Raw genomic sequence first — 14,503 nt, forward strand, 5'->3', positions numbered from 1 at the left:
TTATATATTAAATATATTTATATATAATATAAAATATAAGAATATAAATATATAAATGTATATACATGTAAATATTTTCCAAATATATACTCTATGTGTGTGTGTATTTATATATATATGCATAATAAATATACAAAGTACACAACTACACATACATATATTATGTAAACAAAACTTATTTTGGATGCGATTAATCGTGATTAATCGTTTGACAGCACTACTCGCCAAGCACTGCTCTAATGGCGTTCTTCTCTTTCAGATCGTCGCCAGTGCTAAAGAGGCAGTGACAGGAGCCAAGGAAGCCGTCAGCGGTACCATGAACGGTGCCAAGGAGTCTGTCTCCTCCACCCTCAGTGAAGTGACGGACAGGACACGTGGAGCAGTGCAGGAAAGCATGGAGAAGACCAAGACGGTGGTGAGCGGTGGAGTCCAAACGGTGATGGAGAGCAGGGTGGTCAAACTGATGAGCAGCAGCGTGGACACAGCACTGAGCACATCTGAGACTCTCCTGGAGCAGTACTTGCCTGAAACAGAGGAGGAAAGAGGTGAGGATAAGGGATGGACTGGGTTTACTGGCACTAGGATATTTTGCTGATATTTAGATTGTGCTCAGCTTAAAGTTGTGATAGATTTTCTTTCCTATTGTGCCATATATCCGAGGAAAATGATTCCTCAAATGAGAAAAAATGTTCATAAAACGCATAAATATTATGCATATATATTGAGACTCTTACGTAAGCGCTTGTGAGAACTGCATATCTTGTGATATTCTTGTGATATGCTTCTTATGAGGCTTTTTAAATCACATTTAAAGGATATCCATACTGTACGCTCTGTTATAAGCGTCAAATAGTCCTTGGAATAATTCAATTTTCCTGGAAAAGAAATATTAATTCTATTCATGAGTGGAACGTTAGACTTAGGCACATCTCAAAGAGATCCTTGACTAGCAATCTGAAATAATTTTTTGTCTCAAGAGCCTCACTAATCTTAATAAAATGGCAATGGAAATTCTCAAATCTAACAGTTGCTTCTTTGTCCTGCTTCTCTGCTTAATCTCTCTCAGAAAGTGAAGTGAAGAACAGCGATCCGCTCAGTTACTACGTACGGCTGGGGTCTCTCTCCAGCAAAGTCCGGGACAGGGCTTACCAGAGGGCCGTAGATAAAGTTCGTAATGCCATAAAACGCAGCCAAGAGTCTATATCTCAGCTAAACCACACCATGGATCTAGTAAGCTGATCTGAAATTTATTCAGAGATCTATAATAACTGTCAAAATACTATCTTCTAATATCATGTTTTTGTTTTGTTTTGTTTTTTTAGATTGAATATACCCGCAATAATTTTGATGTGTCTAACCAGAAGGTACATGAGAAACTGAGTTCACTGATGGGCTGGAAGAATGTCTCTCAGAGTCAAGAAGAGAACGAGACGGTCACAGACAACGAAGCTGAGGTATCTGAGATATCATGTGACTGGACATTAGGGCTGCACGATTTCTGCAACATTTTGTTTTTTTGCAATATATATTGTGATATTCAAAATTCAGGAATTTTCACCAGATTTATTTTATTTGTTTTTTGGTGCAAATTACTTGTTATAGTGATTTTTTTTTTTACCCTGAAAGTTTTTTTTTATGCCAAACTCATTTTAAGGCTGAAAGATATGTAATCCTGTACATAAATCACAGTACACTTTACTTCAAAATTTCACATTTAATTCAAAGTTACTTGCCACTTGTTCATTTACTTACTGTTACTTGCCATTTCTTTTTAATTATTTGTGAAACGTACTAAATTTCTGAGTGAAAATTGTTTCAAAGTACATCCTACACCAAATGTTTTCTAGTGTTGAAAAATTTATTGTTTTTAAAAATATTAATCTTTTGACTTCAGTTTTTTAGGCCATATTCACAGAAAAATTATGATTTTATATAAAAATCTATACTATTAAAGAATATATATTAAACTAAATAAGAAATATATTGTAATTACATTTGTACTGTAAAACAATAAAGATAATACTGTAAAATTAAAATGCTACTATTTGAATCTTAATTTTTATTTTTTTTTATTTTGAGGCCAAATATAGTTATTTAATTAAATCGTAATCTGGGCGATTAAGCCATATCACAGTGTCGATTTTATTTCAATATTTCATGCAGCCCTACTGGAAATTATTTTAAAAATACAATCTGAATGTTTTTAGAAACGTGAAATTCAGCTACATGATTGAGTATTACTCAGTTTCTCCTTTTCTCTTTCAATCAGCAAATTGAATCGCGCACATTGACCATTGCCCACAACCTCAGCCAGCAGCTTCAGAGCACATGTCTGGTCTTGGTGTCCAGCTTCAAAGGTCTCCCTCAGCACATCCAGGTCCAGGCAGTCTCCGTCAGCCACTCTGCCATGGAGATCTACAGCAGCTTCAGTAAGGCTGCCGCTATAGGAGATCTGTCCAACAGCGTCCTCACCACCAGTCGATCCCAGCTGAGCAGAATAAGAGATTCCATGGATAACGTCATGGACTACCTGCTCAACAATACACCTCTCAATTGGCTGGTAGGTCCATTTTACCCACGTGCAGAACGCGGGGCTGCAAATGGCCCTGAATGTGACAAACCAAGGGCCCTTCGAGTCACTGAATGAAGACCGGTGAAATTTCAGAATATTAACCATTTGTTTCTATCTCACAAATACACGTACAGTCACACATTCCTGCCAGTAAAATCCTTCTCTACTTTGAAAGCAGTGATACTTTCTGTGATAACAATTATAACTAATAATACACAGAGTTTTACTGAATAATGTTGCTGAAATATCTTAACTTTACTATTCTAAACCTGCATATGCCTAATCATTTTAGGTATAAATCGTGCCTTTTTACACAGTTTAATTTGCTGTCTTTTTATTGTTTTTGTACATTTCTAATAAAATAATACATTTACAATACTCTTCTTGTTGTGTGTGTGTGTTGTTTTGAGGATGGAAATTTCACCTTGATAATATTTTTATTTAAACCTTTCACTTAGACAATGCACTGTGACAATGTCTTTTTTCTGATAAATACAATATTTTAGATAAAAGGGATTAAAACGTCATTAATGCACCAAGCATCTTAAATATAACAAGGGTGAAGTCATATACTGCCCAGATAGTATACATCTGCAAGATGCCTGGAAATCATCTGCTGTGTACAAAGATCTGATAAACGTCTTTAAGATGTCAGTTTTACATACATTCTGAATCATAAACGTCTTAAAGACATTTTCTAAATGTCTATTTAATTCACAGTATTCTTACAGGAAACGTCCTATAGCAGATGAGCAAACACTGTAAAAAAATTTCTTCCAGACGTAAACACACACATCAAATAGACATCTCTGAGATGTATGTGTGCTATGATTTTTGTGGTAAATGCTGATAATTCTTTCTTTTTGCATCATGAAGTTGCATTAAATTTCTACTAATCTAAATGCATTTTTTGATAAATCTATATCAGGATCGGTGAAATGTTCGAAAAAAGTAAAAAAAAAACGTTATATTTTGCAACACTATTCTAAACCTGCATATGCCTAATCATTTTAGGTATAAATAGTGCCTTTTTACAGTTTAATTTGCTGTCTTTTTATTGTTTTTGTACATTTCTAATAAAATAATACATTTACAATACTCTTCTTGTTGTGTGTGTGTGTTGTTTTGAGGATGGAAATTTCACCTTGATAATATTTTTATTTAAACCTTTCACTTAGACAATGCACTGTGACAATGTCTTTTTTCTGATAAATACAATATTTTAGATAAAAGGGATTAAAACGTCATTAATGCACCAAGCATCTTAAATATAACAAGGGTGAAGTCATATACTGCCCAGATAGTATACATCTGCAAGATGCCTGGAAATCATCTGCTGTGTACAAAGATCTGATAAACGTCTTTAAGATGTCAGTTTTACATACATTCTGAATCATAAACGTCTTAAAGACATTTTCTAAATGTCTATTTAATTCACAGTATTCTTACAGGAAACGTCCTATAGCAGATGAGCAAACACTGTAAAAAAATTTCTTCCAGACGTAAACACACACATCAAATAGACATCTCTGAGATGTATGTGTGCTATGATTTTTGTGGTAAATGCTGATAATTCTTTCTTTTTGCATCATGAAGTTGCATTAAATTTCTACTAATCTAAATGCATTTTTTGATAAATCTATATCAGGATCGGTGAAATGTTCGAAAAAAGTAAAAAAAAAACGTTATATTTTGCAACACTACAATTTAAAAGTATTTTAATAAGTCAGTGTACATAAAATAATCCTTACAAAAGTATCACACACAGTTTTCAGATATTCACACATTTGTGAGCTTTCATAGATGCCAAGACAGAGAACAGACTTAAATAAAATAATAAAATACAGTATCTAAAATAACACTCTTTTCACAACTGTTTTCCACCTATCTTTTCCCACAATGTAGGCTAAAATAGTTCAGTTCAAAGTTAAATGGAAAAATACAGTTAAAATCAGAACAATCTCAATTCATTTGAAGCATTAGATTAAATGTGAGGAAAAGAGTAATGAGGCTTCGAGGTGGCATACTCATTGTAGCTTTACCTGAAATGAAAAAAAAGTGGGGAAAAATAACAATAAAGATCAAAACTGTAAGAAACATTCATTTCTTCCTTCACAGTCAAGATATGTTTTTTTAATATGTTCTCATTAGTTTGTCAAGTAACGATTCTTTTTGAAGTATTTGTCTTCAGCTTACCTAATGCAGACTGTATTTGCAGAGTTTCTGTTTCTTTTGGTAGCACAGGTTCTACAATTGAGAAAAAGACTGAGATTAACAAAGTCTTACAACTGGCCACTCTGTAAAAAATCAGGAAAAAATTAAATCTCTAGGCCTTTTCGATCAGAAATGACCGAAACATTTTGCTTTTTGAAATTTGAAATTTTTTTGCTTCATCAGAATGGGATGACTTTTGTCGCATTAGCTATGTGAACACAACAAATCATGGACATGTTTCAGATAATTTAAAGGAGCAACAGCAACAAAACAACAACAAAAAAAGACACTTGGCTCCTTCGAGGACAAAAATGACCAACATAGGAAATATGAAAAAAATACGAAAACTCCGATAATCTTTTCGTCGTACAAACTACAAATCAGCCATGACGCAAAACAGGAAATGATGTGACTGCAACACGAAGCAAGTTTTTGCAAATGTGTAAAATCAATAATTCTTTATAGGAGTCTAGCGGTCACACCATGGTATTACATATGTTTTTCTTTTTTACTCCCACCAGATGGCACTAATCTGCTTTCAAAAATTAGATTTTAAATATTTTAACAAGAAACACTGCTTTGATTGAAAAATAATAATAATAAAAAAATATTAGAAAAATAAAGTTGTACTATTTTCAACGGGGAAAACTGGGAAATGATCATAATTATTGCATAAATATTAATTAGTACTATAAAATTCTCTCAGATTTCAAAAGAAAAAATATTATTGAAGAAAAACATATTACATTGATTTTACTGAATCTAAAAAAAAGTTCTATTTCAACCCCTAAACGAAGAGGGCTAGAGGCTTAAACTGGCTTAAAACCAGCTTTTTGGGGCTTACGCAACGTAAAGAAAAGTTTTAGCATCAACCTAAAAAATTTTATTTGCTCTGTGCTTTCATCAAACACAAAATAAGAAGTTCAACTCGAAAATAAACTCAAAATTAATGTTTTTTTTAAAATATATATATAAGCATTGATATTACATAATAGTGATGTAGAACTTTTTAGTTTGTCTAACTTGGGTATCAGTTTGTTGAGCAAACTGAAAAGATCATATAAAATGACTTCCATTCACCAAAGAAAGTTCTTTATGTACTGAAATGGAAGAAACCTCACAGAAGAAAACATCAATCACCCTAATGGTGACATGACATACACTTTTACAACAAAATAGACTCAAAAGCACTACATAGAGATAATTTATATTTTATGTAATGTCAACATTTTGGAATATAGAGTTTGTATAACAAAACAAAAGTTGGATTTTTGACAGTACATAACAGAACATAATACTATACTCGACAAAAGTTACCTACCCGTAACAGTGGCCTTCACTGTGCTGAGAGCCAAACCCTCTGAGTCAAGAACTTTGTATGTTCCGGCGCTGCGGGCCGTAACATTACTGAGAATCAACTTGTTGTCTCTCTTTTCCAGATAACCTTTCTTGTTTATGACTGCATCTTTTTCCCACAGGACTGTCCAGTTGGTTTCATTACTGTTTTGAAAAATCACTTGCTCAGCTTGATGCGTGTGCAGATCCAGGATCAGTTCTGCCCCAGTCTGCACAGATTTGATGTCCTTGTGATCTACCATGGGAAGAGGAACAAAGCATCAATTTAGAGTTAGTCATTATAGTTGAATGTATTATAGTTAGTCATTAACTAAAATAGTAAAAAAGCATTTTCGTTACGTGAAATAAAATAAAATATTTTACATTTTTATTCACTTTTTATTTTATATCAGCAAGTTGCAAAGGCAACATTTCTCATTCTCATTTAGTTTAACGTACTGTAATAAAATAGCAAAAACATTTAAAATGAATAAACTGAAAGAAAAATTATATAAACATAAAAAAAAACTAATAAAAATGACAAAAATACACAACAACATTAACTAAAATTAAAATGAAAACAAAAAGTTTAAAAATAAAAACTAATTATAATTAAAAAAAAAATTTAAATCACTGATTTATACTGCATGTTAAAGCAATATAAATTCAACTAAATCGACAGCATTTGTGGCATAATGTTGATTATTACAAATAATAATAATATTAATAATTCTAACTTCTTTGCTTTCTTTGAAAGAAGCTAAACATGAGGTCATGTAGTAAAAGGGACCAAATGTTGGAGGATTTAAAAGCACAAATGTGAAGATTATAATTTTATAAAAGAACTTAAATTAATTCTTCAGCTAAAGCATGTGTGTTGTGTGAGCTGTAAAGGTTTTACTAAATATTTTAGGCGCAATTTCTAAGTGAAGACTCTTTTTACACCGTTTTTTCAGTGTATTACAACACAAGTGATGTCGATTGAGCTTAACTTGTACCAAACACAGATTATTTATTTAAAACTGCTATAAGTGAGACGTGTTCTAGTGTTAAAGTGCCCTCACCGATTACTGCAAGATGGATGCTCTGAATTAAAATTCGGTTCTTGATACTCGATTCACCAACCACCAAGTAACTCTCATAAATGCCTGCATCACTGAATCTGACATCCTGCAAGAACAGAGAGCAGTTTCCCCTCACAAGCAGTTCCTCTGGGACATCCGCCCGGTCTCTATAAGCCTCCCCCTGAAACTGCTCCTGTCCCATTCGCTCAAACACCGAATCGCTTATGGTCTGCCACTGAATGTGAGGCCTGTGATCAAGGTGTGATGCCACAGAACACGGCAGGACAGCCGGCAGACCGACCCTTGATAACGTATGGACAACCACTGAGAGGGGAGAGGAGCCTATAGAGACAAGTTTGATCAAATACACATTATTTGACATTAAAATTAAGCGCAAAATGCTAATAAATGATAAAGTTGGCGTATTTTTGCCATTGTCTACTTACCAACACAAATAAGAAGCCACAGCATCAGAAAGGCTGAAATCCTGAGAAGAAATGTTATAAATTACAGTTAGGCCTACTGAGACCGGAGAATATTTATTATTTTCAGTCCAGATAATCTAAAGTCTCTGGACAACAGCATTGTGTTCTATTAAGTAGTGCTCCATATGGCAAGCCAAATTAGCTTTTAATATAGGCTAATTGCATTTTTACTAGTAACAATTAACCCTTTCACTGGTGAATTAAAAATATTCTATCTGTCCCCCCAGAGTGAGTTTTTTCTTAGGTGACCGTTATTTTAGAAAGTTTCCCTTATTGTTTCCATGGCGATGCGTCAGGCTTGTCACGCGACCACAGCCACAATAACACTGTATGACAGATGGATAGCTTTTATTTCGTTTTTCCTGTTTTATTCAAAATATTCACAAACTTGCTTACCATATCATCAGCTATCTGATATTACGATTCACAAATATGTGTAAATGAGTGTGTTTTGTCGTTTAAAAACCTTTCTAAATTATCTTGATCTTGATCTATAACGTGAGATGGGCTCAGCCATGTTTGTTCGTGCTGCAGTTCAGAGAGTCCTGTCAGTCGGATTTACAGCATGTAAATGTATCAGTTTCTCCCGAAATACATGTAAGTAAGTGGCCGGTGAACTGGGAGAAGAATAGAGTGAACTTTATAGTTACTTAAATTATGTGCATGCTTCCATAAACATCCGTGTGTATTTTACGAACTCTAAATGTATTGTTTTACTAGTACTTGTGTATTTAAATGTCTGACCCTAAAATAAACATTATGTGGTTAAAAACACTGCGTAGTTGTGATTATATGACAAGTGCAGAATGCGTCCGTCTCTAGCTCAGCGCCAGTCAATGCGCGAAACCACAGTTTGAATTTGACAGTTATGTGACATCACCGAATGTTCTAAATCCCATATGTGGGACTGTACTGCTCAACGGGTTAAATTAGGGAACTCTTCGATTTAATTGTTACTAGTAACAATTACCATTAGAGAGCTCTATAATTCAATTCCTACCAGTAACAATTGCATTAGAGAGCTCTGTAATTGAATTAGAGAGCTCTGCTGTTGCATTTTTAGTAACAATTGAATTGTGGAGCTCCACAATGCAGTTCCTACTAACAATTTATATTAGAGTGCTCTCTAATTCAATTGTTACTAAATGCAATTGTAATGTTCTCTAATTCAGTTAATAGCTCTCTTGCAGTTGTTACAGGGTAATTTCTGTTAGGGAGCTCTTTAATTCAATTGTTCTTAGTAAGAATTCCAATTAGAGAGATTTCTAATTTAATTATTGTTAGAATAGAGTTCTCTAATTCAATACAAAGCTCTCTAATTCAGTTGTTAACCCAGTGGGCACCTTGATGTTGAAAATACCTCAAATTGACTGGTCAAAAACAGGTCAAAAATGCAAATAACTGACGTCAAAACCTTCACGTCCATTTGACATCCACACACTGATGTCCTTTCGAGCACCAAAATAATTTCAATATAAAACGTTTTATTCAACAAACTTGAAATCAATAATACAAATGTAAATTAAAAAAGAAATGCACCTATTCTGATTTTGAACAAAGATCGCAGAACAACAGATGAATAATTACTGACATTAGTCCATCACAATCTGAATTTGATTAGCTGTGCAGCGCTACTTCCTGATTGTTTAATCCAAAATTGAATTATGTGCATGCTTCCATAAACATCCGTGTGTATTTTACGAACTCTAAATGTATTGTTTTACTAGTACTTGTGTATTTAAATGTCTGACCCTAAAATAAACATTATGTGGTTAAAAACACTGCGTAGTTGTGATTATATGACAAGTGCAGAATGCGTCCGTCTCTAGCTCAGCGCCAGTCAATGCGCGAAACCACAGTTTGAATTTGACAGTTATGTGACATCACCGAATGTTCTAAATCCCATATGTGGGACTGTACTGCTCAACGGGTTAAATTAGGGAACTCTTCGATTTAATTGTTACTAGTAACAATTACCATTAGAGAGCTCTATAATTCAATTCCTACCAGTAACAATTGCATTAGAGAGCTCTGTAATTGAATTAGAGAGCTCTGCTGTTGCATTTTTAGTAACAATTGAATTGTGGAGCTCCACAATGCAGTTCCTACTAACAATTTATATTAGAGTGCTCTCTAATTCAATTGTTACTAAATGCAATTGTAATGTTCTCTAATTCAGTTAATAGCTCTCTTGCAGTTGTTACAGGGTAATTTCTGTTAGGGAGCTCTTTAATTCAATTGTTCTTAGTAAGAATTCCAATTAGAGAGATTTCTAATTTAATTATTGTTAGAATAGAGTTCTCTAATTCAATACAAAGCTCTCTAATTCAGTTGTTAACCCAGTGGGCACCTTGATGTTGAAAATACCTCAAATTGACTGGTCAAAAACAGGTCAAAAATGCAAATAACTGACGTCAAAACCTTCACGTCCATTTGACATCCACACACTGATGTCCTTTCGAGCACCAAAATAATTTCAATATAAAACGTTTTATTCAACAAACTTGAAATCAATAATACAAATGTAAATTAAAAAAGAAATGCACCTATTCTGATTTTGAACAAAGATCGCAGAACAACAGATGAATAATTACTGACATTAGTCCATCACAATCTGAATTTGATTAGCTGTGCAGCGCTACTTCCTGATTGTTTAATCCAAAATTGGCCAAATTCTGTGACATTACGCACACAGTGAATTGAAGAGTTTTAACTGCGAAATGGAGTACAACTATAGTGAAATAGTGGTGTGCATGGATTAATCTCACACACAAACAAGCAGTTGTGTGTCACACACATTTTAAACTGTGTCTCACAAGAAAGTCATATTTTATTGAAACATATTCTTGAAAGTGTTAAAAGTTACCCAAGCTAATATGTTTTACATGACATGACATGTACCCACCTGAGAGTGACAGAACATGAGCTGGACACAAGGTCATGGTCCATTTTAGGATTGTCAATGCTTTTGAAGCATGAGGCTCCCCCATCACTACTAGCATAGCACCAATGTATGGTATTACACAGCAGAGAAAGCTTTGTCATTGAATGGGCATTAGAAAGGACATGAGTATGTGGATGTGAAATGGACGTCAAGTTTCTGATGTCAGTTTGATTTTGGGACACGTTTCAAAAGGAGATGTGGCATTAGCAAATACATGAAATAAAATACAATAAACAAATTTCAGTGTGAGTATTAACTTCATATTTTCACCCATTTACCACTGGAAGAAATTGCTGTCCAAACTGACCTTAAAATGATGTTATACAGCATCTTAATCAAGTCTTGACTAAGGCTGATGATACACAGGGTAACTTTTTGAGCAATGTTGCTTGGTTAATGTTGGCGTCAACGGGCAACCATGTGAGACAAAGGGCCCACGACCGATTTATAGTATAGATAGAAATTTATTACCCATTCTCAGTAGGAAAGTGCCCAAGCAACATTGTTTAAAAAAAGTTGCCCCGTGTATCATCAGCCTAACATTTGACGTCAAATTGATATCAATTGATATTAAAGTGCCAGCTGGGAATAGTTAGAATTCCAATTAGAGAGCTCTCTAACTGAATTGTAACTTGTAAGAATTTAAATTAATTAAATTAAATTGTAATTACGGAACTTTGCAATTAAACTGAATTATAATTGAATTATAGCTCTCTAACTGCAATTCATACTAGTAAAAATTCAGTTGTAGAGCTCTGTAATGAAAAACAAATGGAATTCAATGGAGACATAAGACTAATAAAAATGTAATTGTAGAGCTCTTGAATTCTAGCTAACTAGTAAAACTGAATTATAGAGCTCTGTGACTTGGATAATTGGAATAGAGAGATCTCTAATCGTAATTGTTTACTAGTAAAAACTGAATTTTGGCGTTCTTACTAGTTCTTATTAGTAAAACGCAATTACCACGAGTAATGCTATGGTGACAGTAAGGGGACATGTTGGGTTCAATTGATTTTGTCGTGGCCACGACATATTAACTCATGGGAATGTGATGATATGTAGTGGCCATGAGACATTAATTTGTGGGAACGTCATATTAACTCGTGGAAATTAGTGAAGTCGTGGCCTCGAGATGCTATGTTGAGGGAACAACATCCATTTCTCGTGGCCATGACTTCTTATGTTGAGGAAACGACATATTTTTCTAAGTTTAATGCGTAAACAAACCTGCGTGACCATAGCAACCAGGGATTATCAGAAATCTATTTATTAATATTTTGTTTTAAATTAAGAAATTATTATATTGATCATTATAGAAATTATTACATTATTACATTATTATATTAACCATATAGACCTTGGCTACCGGACTGTATTGTGCGTGATGTAGACATTCGAATGAAGTTCATCATGAATAAATACATAAAGTACTTAAAATAAAACAGGCCTACAAGAAAACATATCCATTCCACAAGTCCATTAACTGATTGTCTTTTCCCGCAATATTTGTATATTATTATTATATTAGCCTATTATTAGTGGTTATATTTTTATATTCGTTTCCCCCCCCCCTTCATTTCGATCTCTTTACTTAACGTTCTGAATAGTTTTAACAGCCTACTGTAAATGCTCAACATGCCAATAAAGCTTTGAATATGCTGACTGGAATTTTTACTGGAATGCAGTTTAATTTAACATATTTCATTTTATTTCGGCTAATTAATAGACTATATTTATAAATCCTATAGTGTTTCATTGAGGAATGAATCATTCACGTAGTTTAATTTGTAAATGAAAACACAACATGCTCATTTATCATCACACACGGGCATAAATACAATCATAAAGTCAAAACTTTATTGGCATAATTGCCAGGCGTTTACAGTATTTGCTAAATATATGGTAGCAAATAATAGCACAGGCTAATTATACAGAACGTTAATTAGGTAAAGCCATACACAAACTGAAAGGGAAAATATATAACCTAAATATAAAAACGTTAATATAATAATAATAATAATAATAATAATAATAAATGAAATGTTAAACTAATAAAAATGTTTTATCCATCCCGGGTTGCTATGGTCACGCAGGTTTGTTTAAGCATTAAACACGTGGCCACAAGAAAAATATGTGGTTCCCTCAACATAGCATCTTGAGGCCACGACTTAAGGACGTCAGTCACGTCACCTAGTTCCCACGAGTTAATATGTAATATGATACATAGTGAGGTAGATATGTGGGGGCGTGTTAGAACGAGCCGTTTTAGGTAGGTGTGGCTGACTCTGAACTTTTATAAAGAATATCTCTTTGGATTTGAGACTTTAGTCTTTGCAACTTTACAGATCTTCTTTATTGAACAAGCAAGGATGGACCACTGAATCACTCAACCGGTTCGTTCAAATCCCCGGATTCGTTCAGTATTGCTTAGAGACGCGCGTAACTCTTAAGCTGTGGGCTGAACGGAACTGGCAGCCGCGCTGAAAATATTACTAAATATCGTATGTTATAAATATAAAAACTCATACTAGGGCCATTTTGACAACATATCTTGGATTTTGGGTGCAAGAGAAACATCACTAATCGATAAAACACTGTAGTTTCCGTGGTACAATTCCATATATTGATTTACAAAGAGGATGCTTAACACTAAAGCACTGTTGAGAGGCAAACGCCAGCGAATTTAAAGTTTGACATCGTTAATTAATTACAAACATGAGATTAATCATTTATAATCACTTTAATTTAATGACAGACTTAAGCTGAATTTTAAGACCAATGCTGTTTTCAACTAACGAACAAGCTTACATACCTTTCCTTTTTGAAGTGCCGACGTCCTGGCTTTGTAAATGCATACAGCAAATGCATACAATTTCGAAGTGTTTATCCAAACATCTCGGGAGATTATCTTGCTCCCTGTATTTGGTGCGCTGTGCTCGTGCAGTGTCATGAACTGCGCAGACTCGGATCACTTCTGCCACTGGTTCAGTGGCTTGCGTTTTGTTTACCAAATTATGTCGCAATGATTTATAATAATAATTAGAGTTGTTATAAAGTCAAGTCCTGCCGAGTCATGAAGGTCAAATCAAGTCAAGTCTCAAGTCACTGGATCTCAAGTCCAAGTCAAGTCAAGTCATTTTCTTTATTTAGTCAAGCAAGTCACAAGTCCTTAAATTTGCGACTCGAGTCAAGTCATGTGACTCGAGTCCCCCACCTCTGCTTTAAAGCTAATTCGGCTTGCCATAAAGCCCGTCTGCGTTTGAACGCGGCTTGCGCCCTCAGTTTCAGATTCCTGGAGCTGCAGCAGCGCTACGATGACGCTGCTCGGCGAAACGAAACTTAAACTCAATAGAGCTCAGTCTAGACCCAAACCAACAAGACCTGAATTTATTTGATAATAGACCGTTAGCATGGATATTTGGAGGACAAGAAGCTAATTAATTGTTGTTTTCATGATTATAGCCTATCTATTATCTTCACCGTTTATTGATAAACCTCTTTGATTCCTAAATGAATGCAACATAAATTTCCTCAGAATATCACCTAGCCTTCTACTGTGTTGCTATTAAAGACGTTTCTTACCAGCTATTTCTGTCCATCTTGCATTTGTGTCGGCTCCTGTTCCTGCAAGAGATGTTGAATGAGTGTAAACAGCTCAGCAACGAATATATAGCCTACTAGCCTATCCCTCTCCATTTCCCAAAAACGAAACTTGACGTTACAGGTCAGGCCAATCGAAACCGTTATGTACAGCCTAAATAAGGCAGGCTAGAATTTCATCGGAATATTTGTGAGATTTAGTCAAAATAACAATTTTGAGATTATATCTGATCTAATTTCGTGGAAATAGTGTTGTGACATTGTATTAAACTTTTTGTGTTAGTTA

General features: G+C 34.3%; 2 protein-coding genes across 2 annotated transcripts in view; one reads left to right on the plus strand and one right to left on the minus strand.

The window, feature by feature from the left end:
- Window positions 1–2,876, plus strand: part of plin2 (perilipin 2) — a 5,683-nt gene extending 2,807 nt beyond the window's left edge. The window contains exons 5-8 of the mRNA XM_016521448.1: window positions 260–545; window positions 1,067–1,230; window positions 1,323–1,454; window positions 2,270–2,876. Coding sequence (XP_016376934.1) covers window positions 260–545; window positions 1,067–1,230; window positions 1,323–1,454; window positions 2,270–2,647 — 960 coding nt within the window. The 3' untranslated portion in view covers window positions 2,648–2,876. The remainder of the gene's footprint in view (window positions 1–259; window positions 546–1,066; window positions 1,231–1,322; window positions 1,455–2,269) is intronic.
- Window positions 2,877–4,290: 1,414 nt separating this feature from the next.
- Window positions 4,291–14,294, minus strand: igldcp (Ig-like domain-containing protein). The gene is made up of 6 exons (XM_016521671.1): window positions 14,200–14,294; window positions 7,632–7,672; window positions 7,186–7,527; window positions 6,108–6,377; window positions 4,769–4,819; window positions 4,291–4,614 (listed from the first exon to the last, which is right to left on the minus strand). The coding sequence occupies exons 1-6, from the start codon at window positions 14,214–14,216 to the stop codon at window positions 4,535–4,537; spliced, it is 801 nt and encodes a 266-aa protein (XP_016377157.1). The 5' UTR covers window positions 14,217–14,294; the 3' UTR covers window positions 4,291–4,534.
- Between the last annotated feature and the right edge of the window lie 209 nt (window positions 14,295–14,503).

The sequence above is a fragment of the Sinocyclocheilus rhinocerous genome, unplaced genomic scaffold, assembly GCF_001515625.1.
Source record: "Sinocyclocheilus rhinocerous isolate Xijiao unplaced genomic scaffold, SAMN03320098_v1.1 scaffold821, whole genome shotgun sequence".
Taxonomy (NCBI): Eukaryota; Metazoa; Chordata; class Actinopteri; order Cypriniformes; family Cyprinidae; genus Sinocyclocheilus; species Sinocyclocheilus rhinocerous.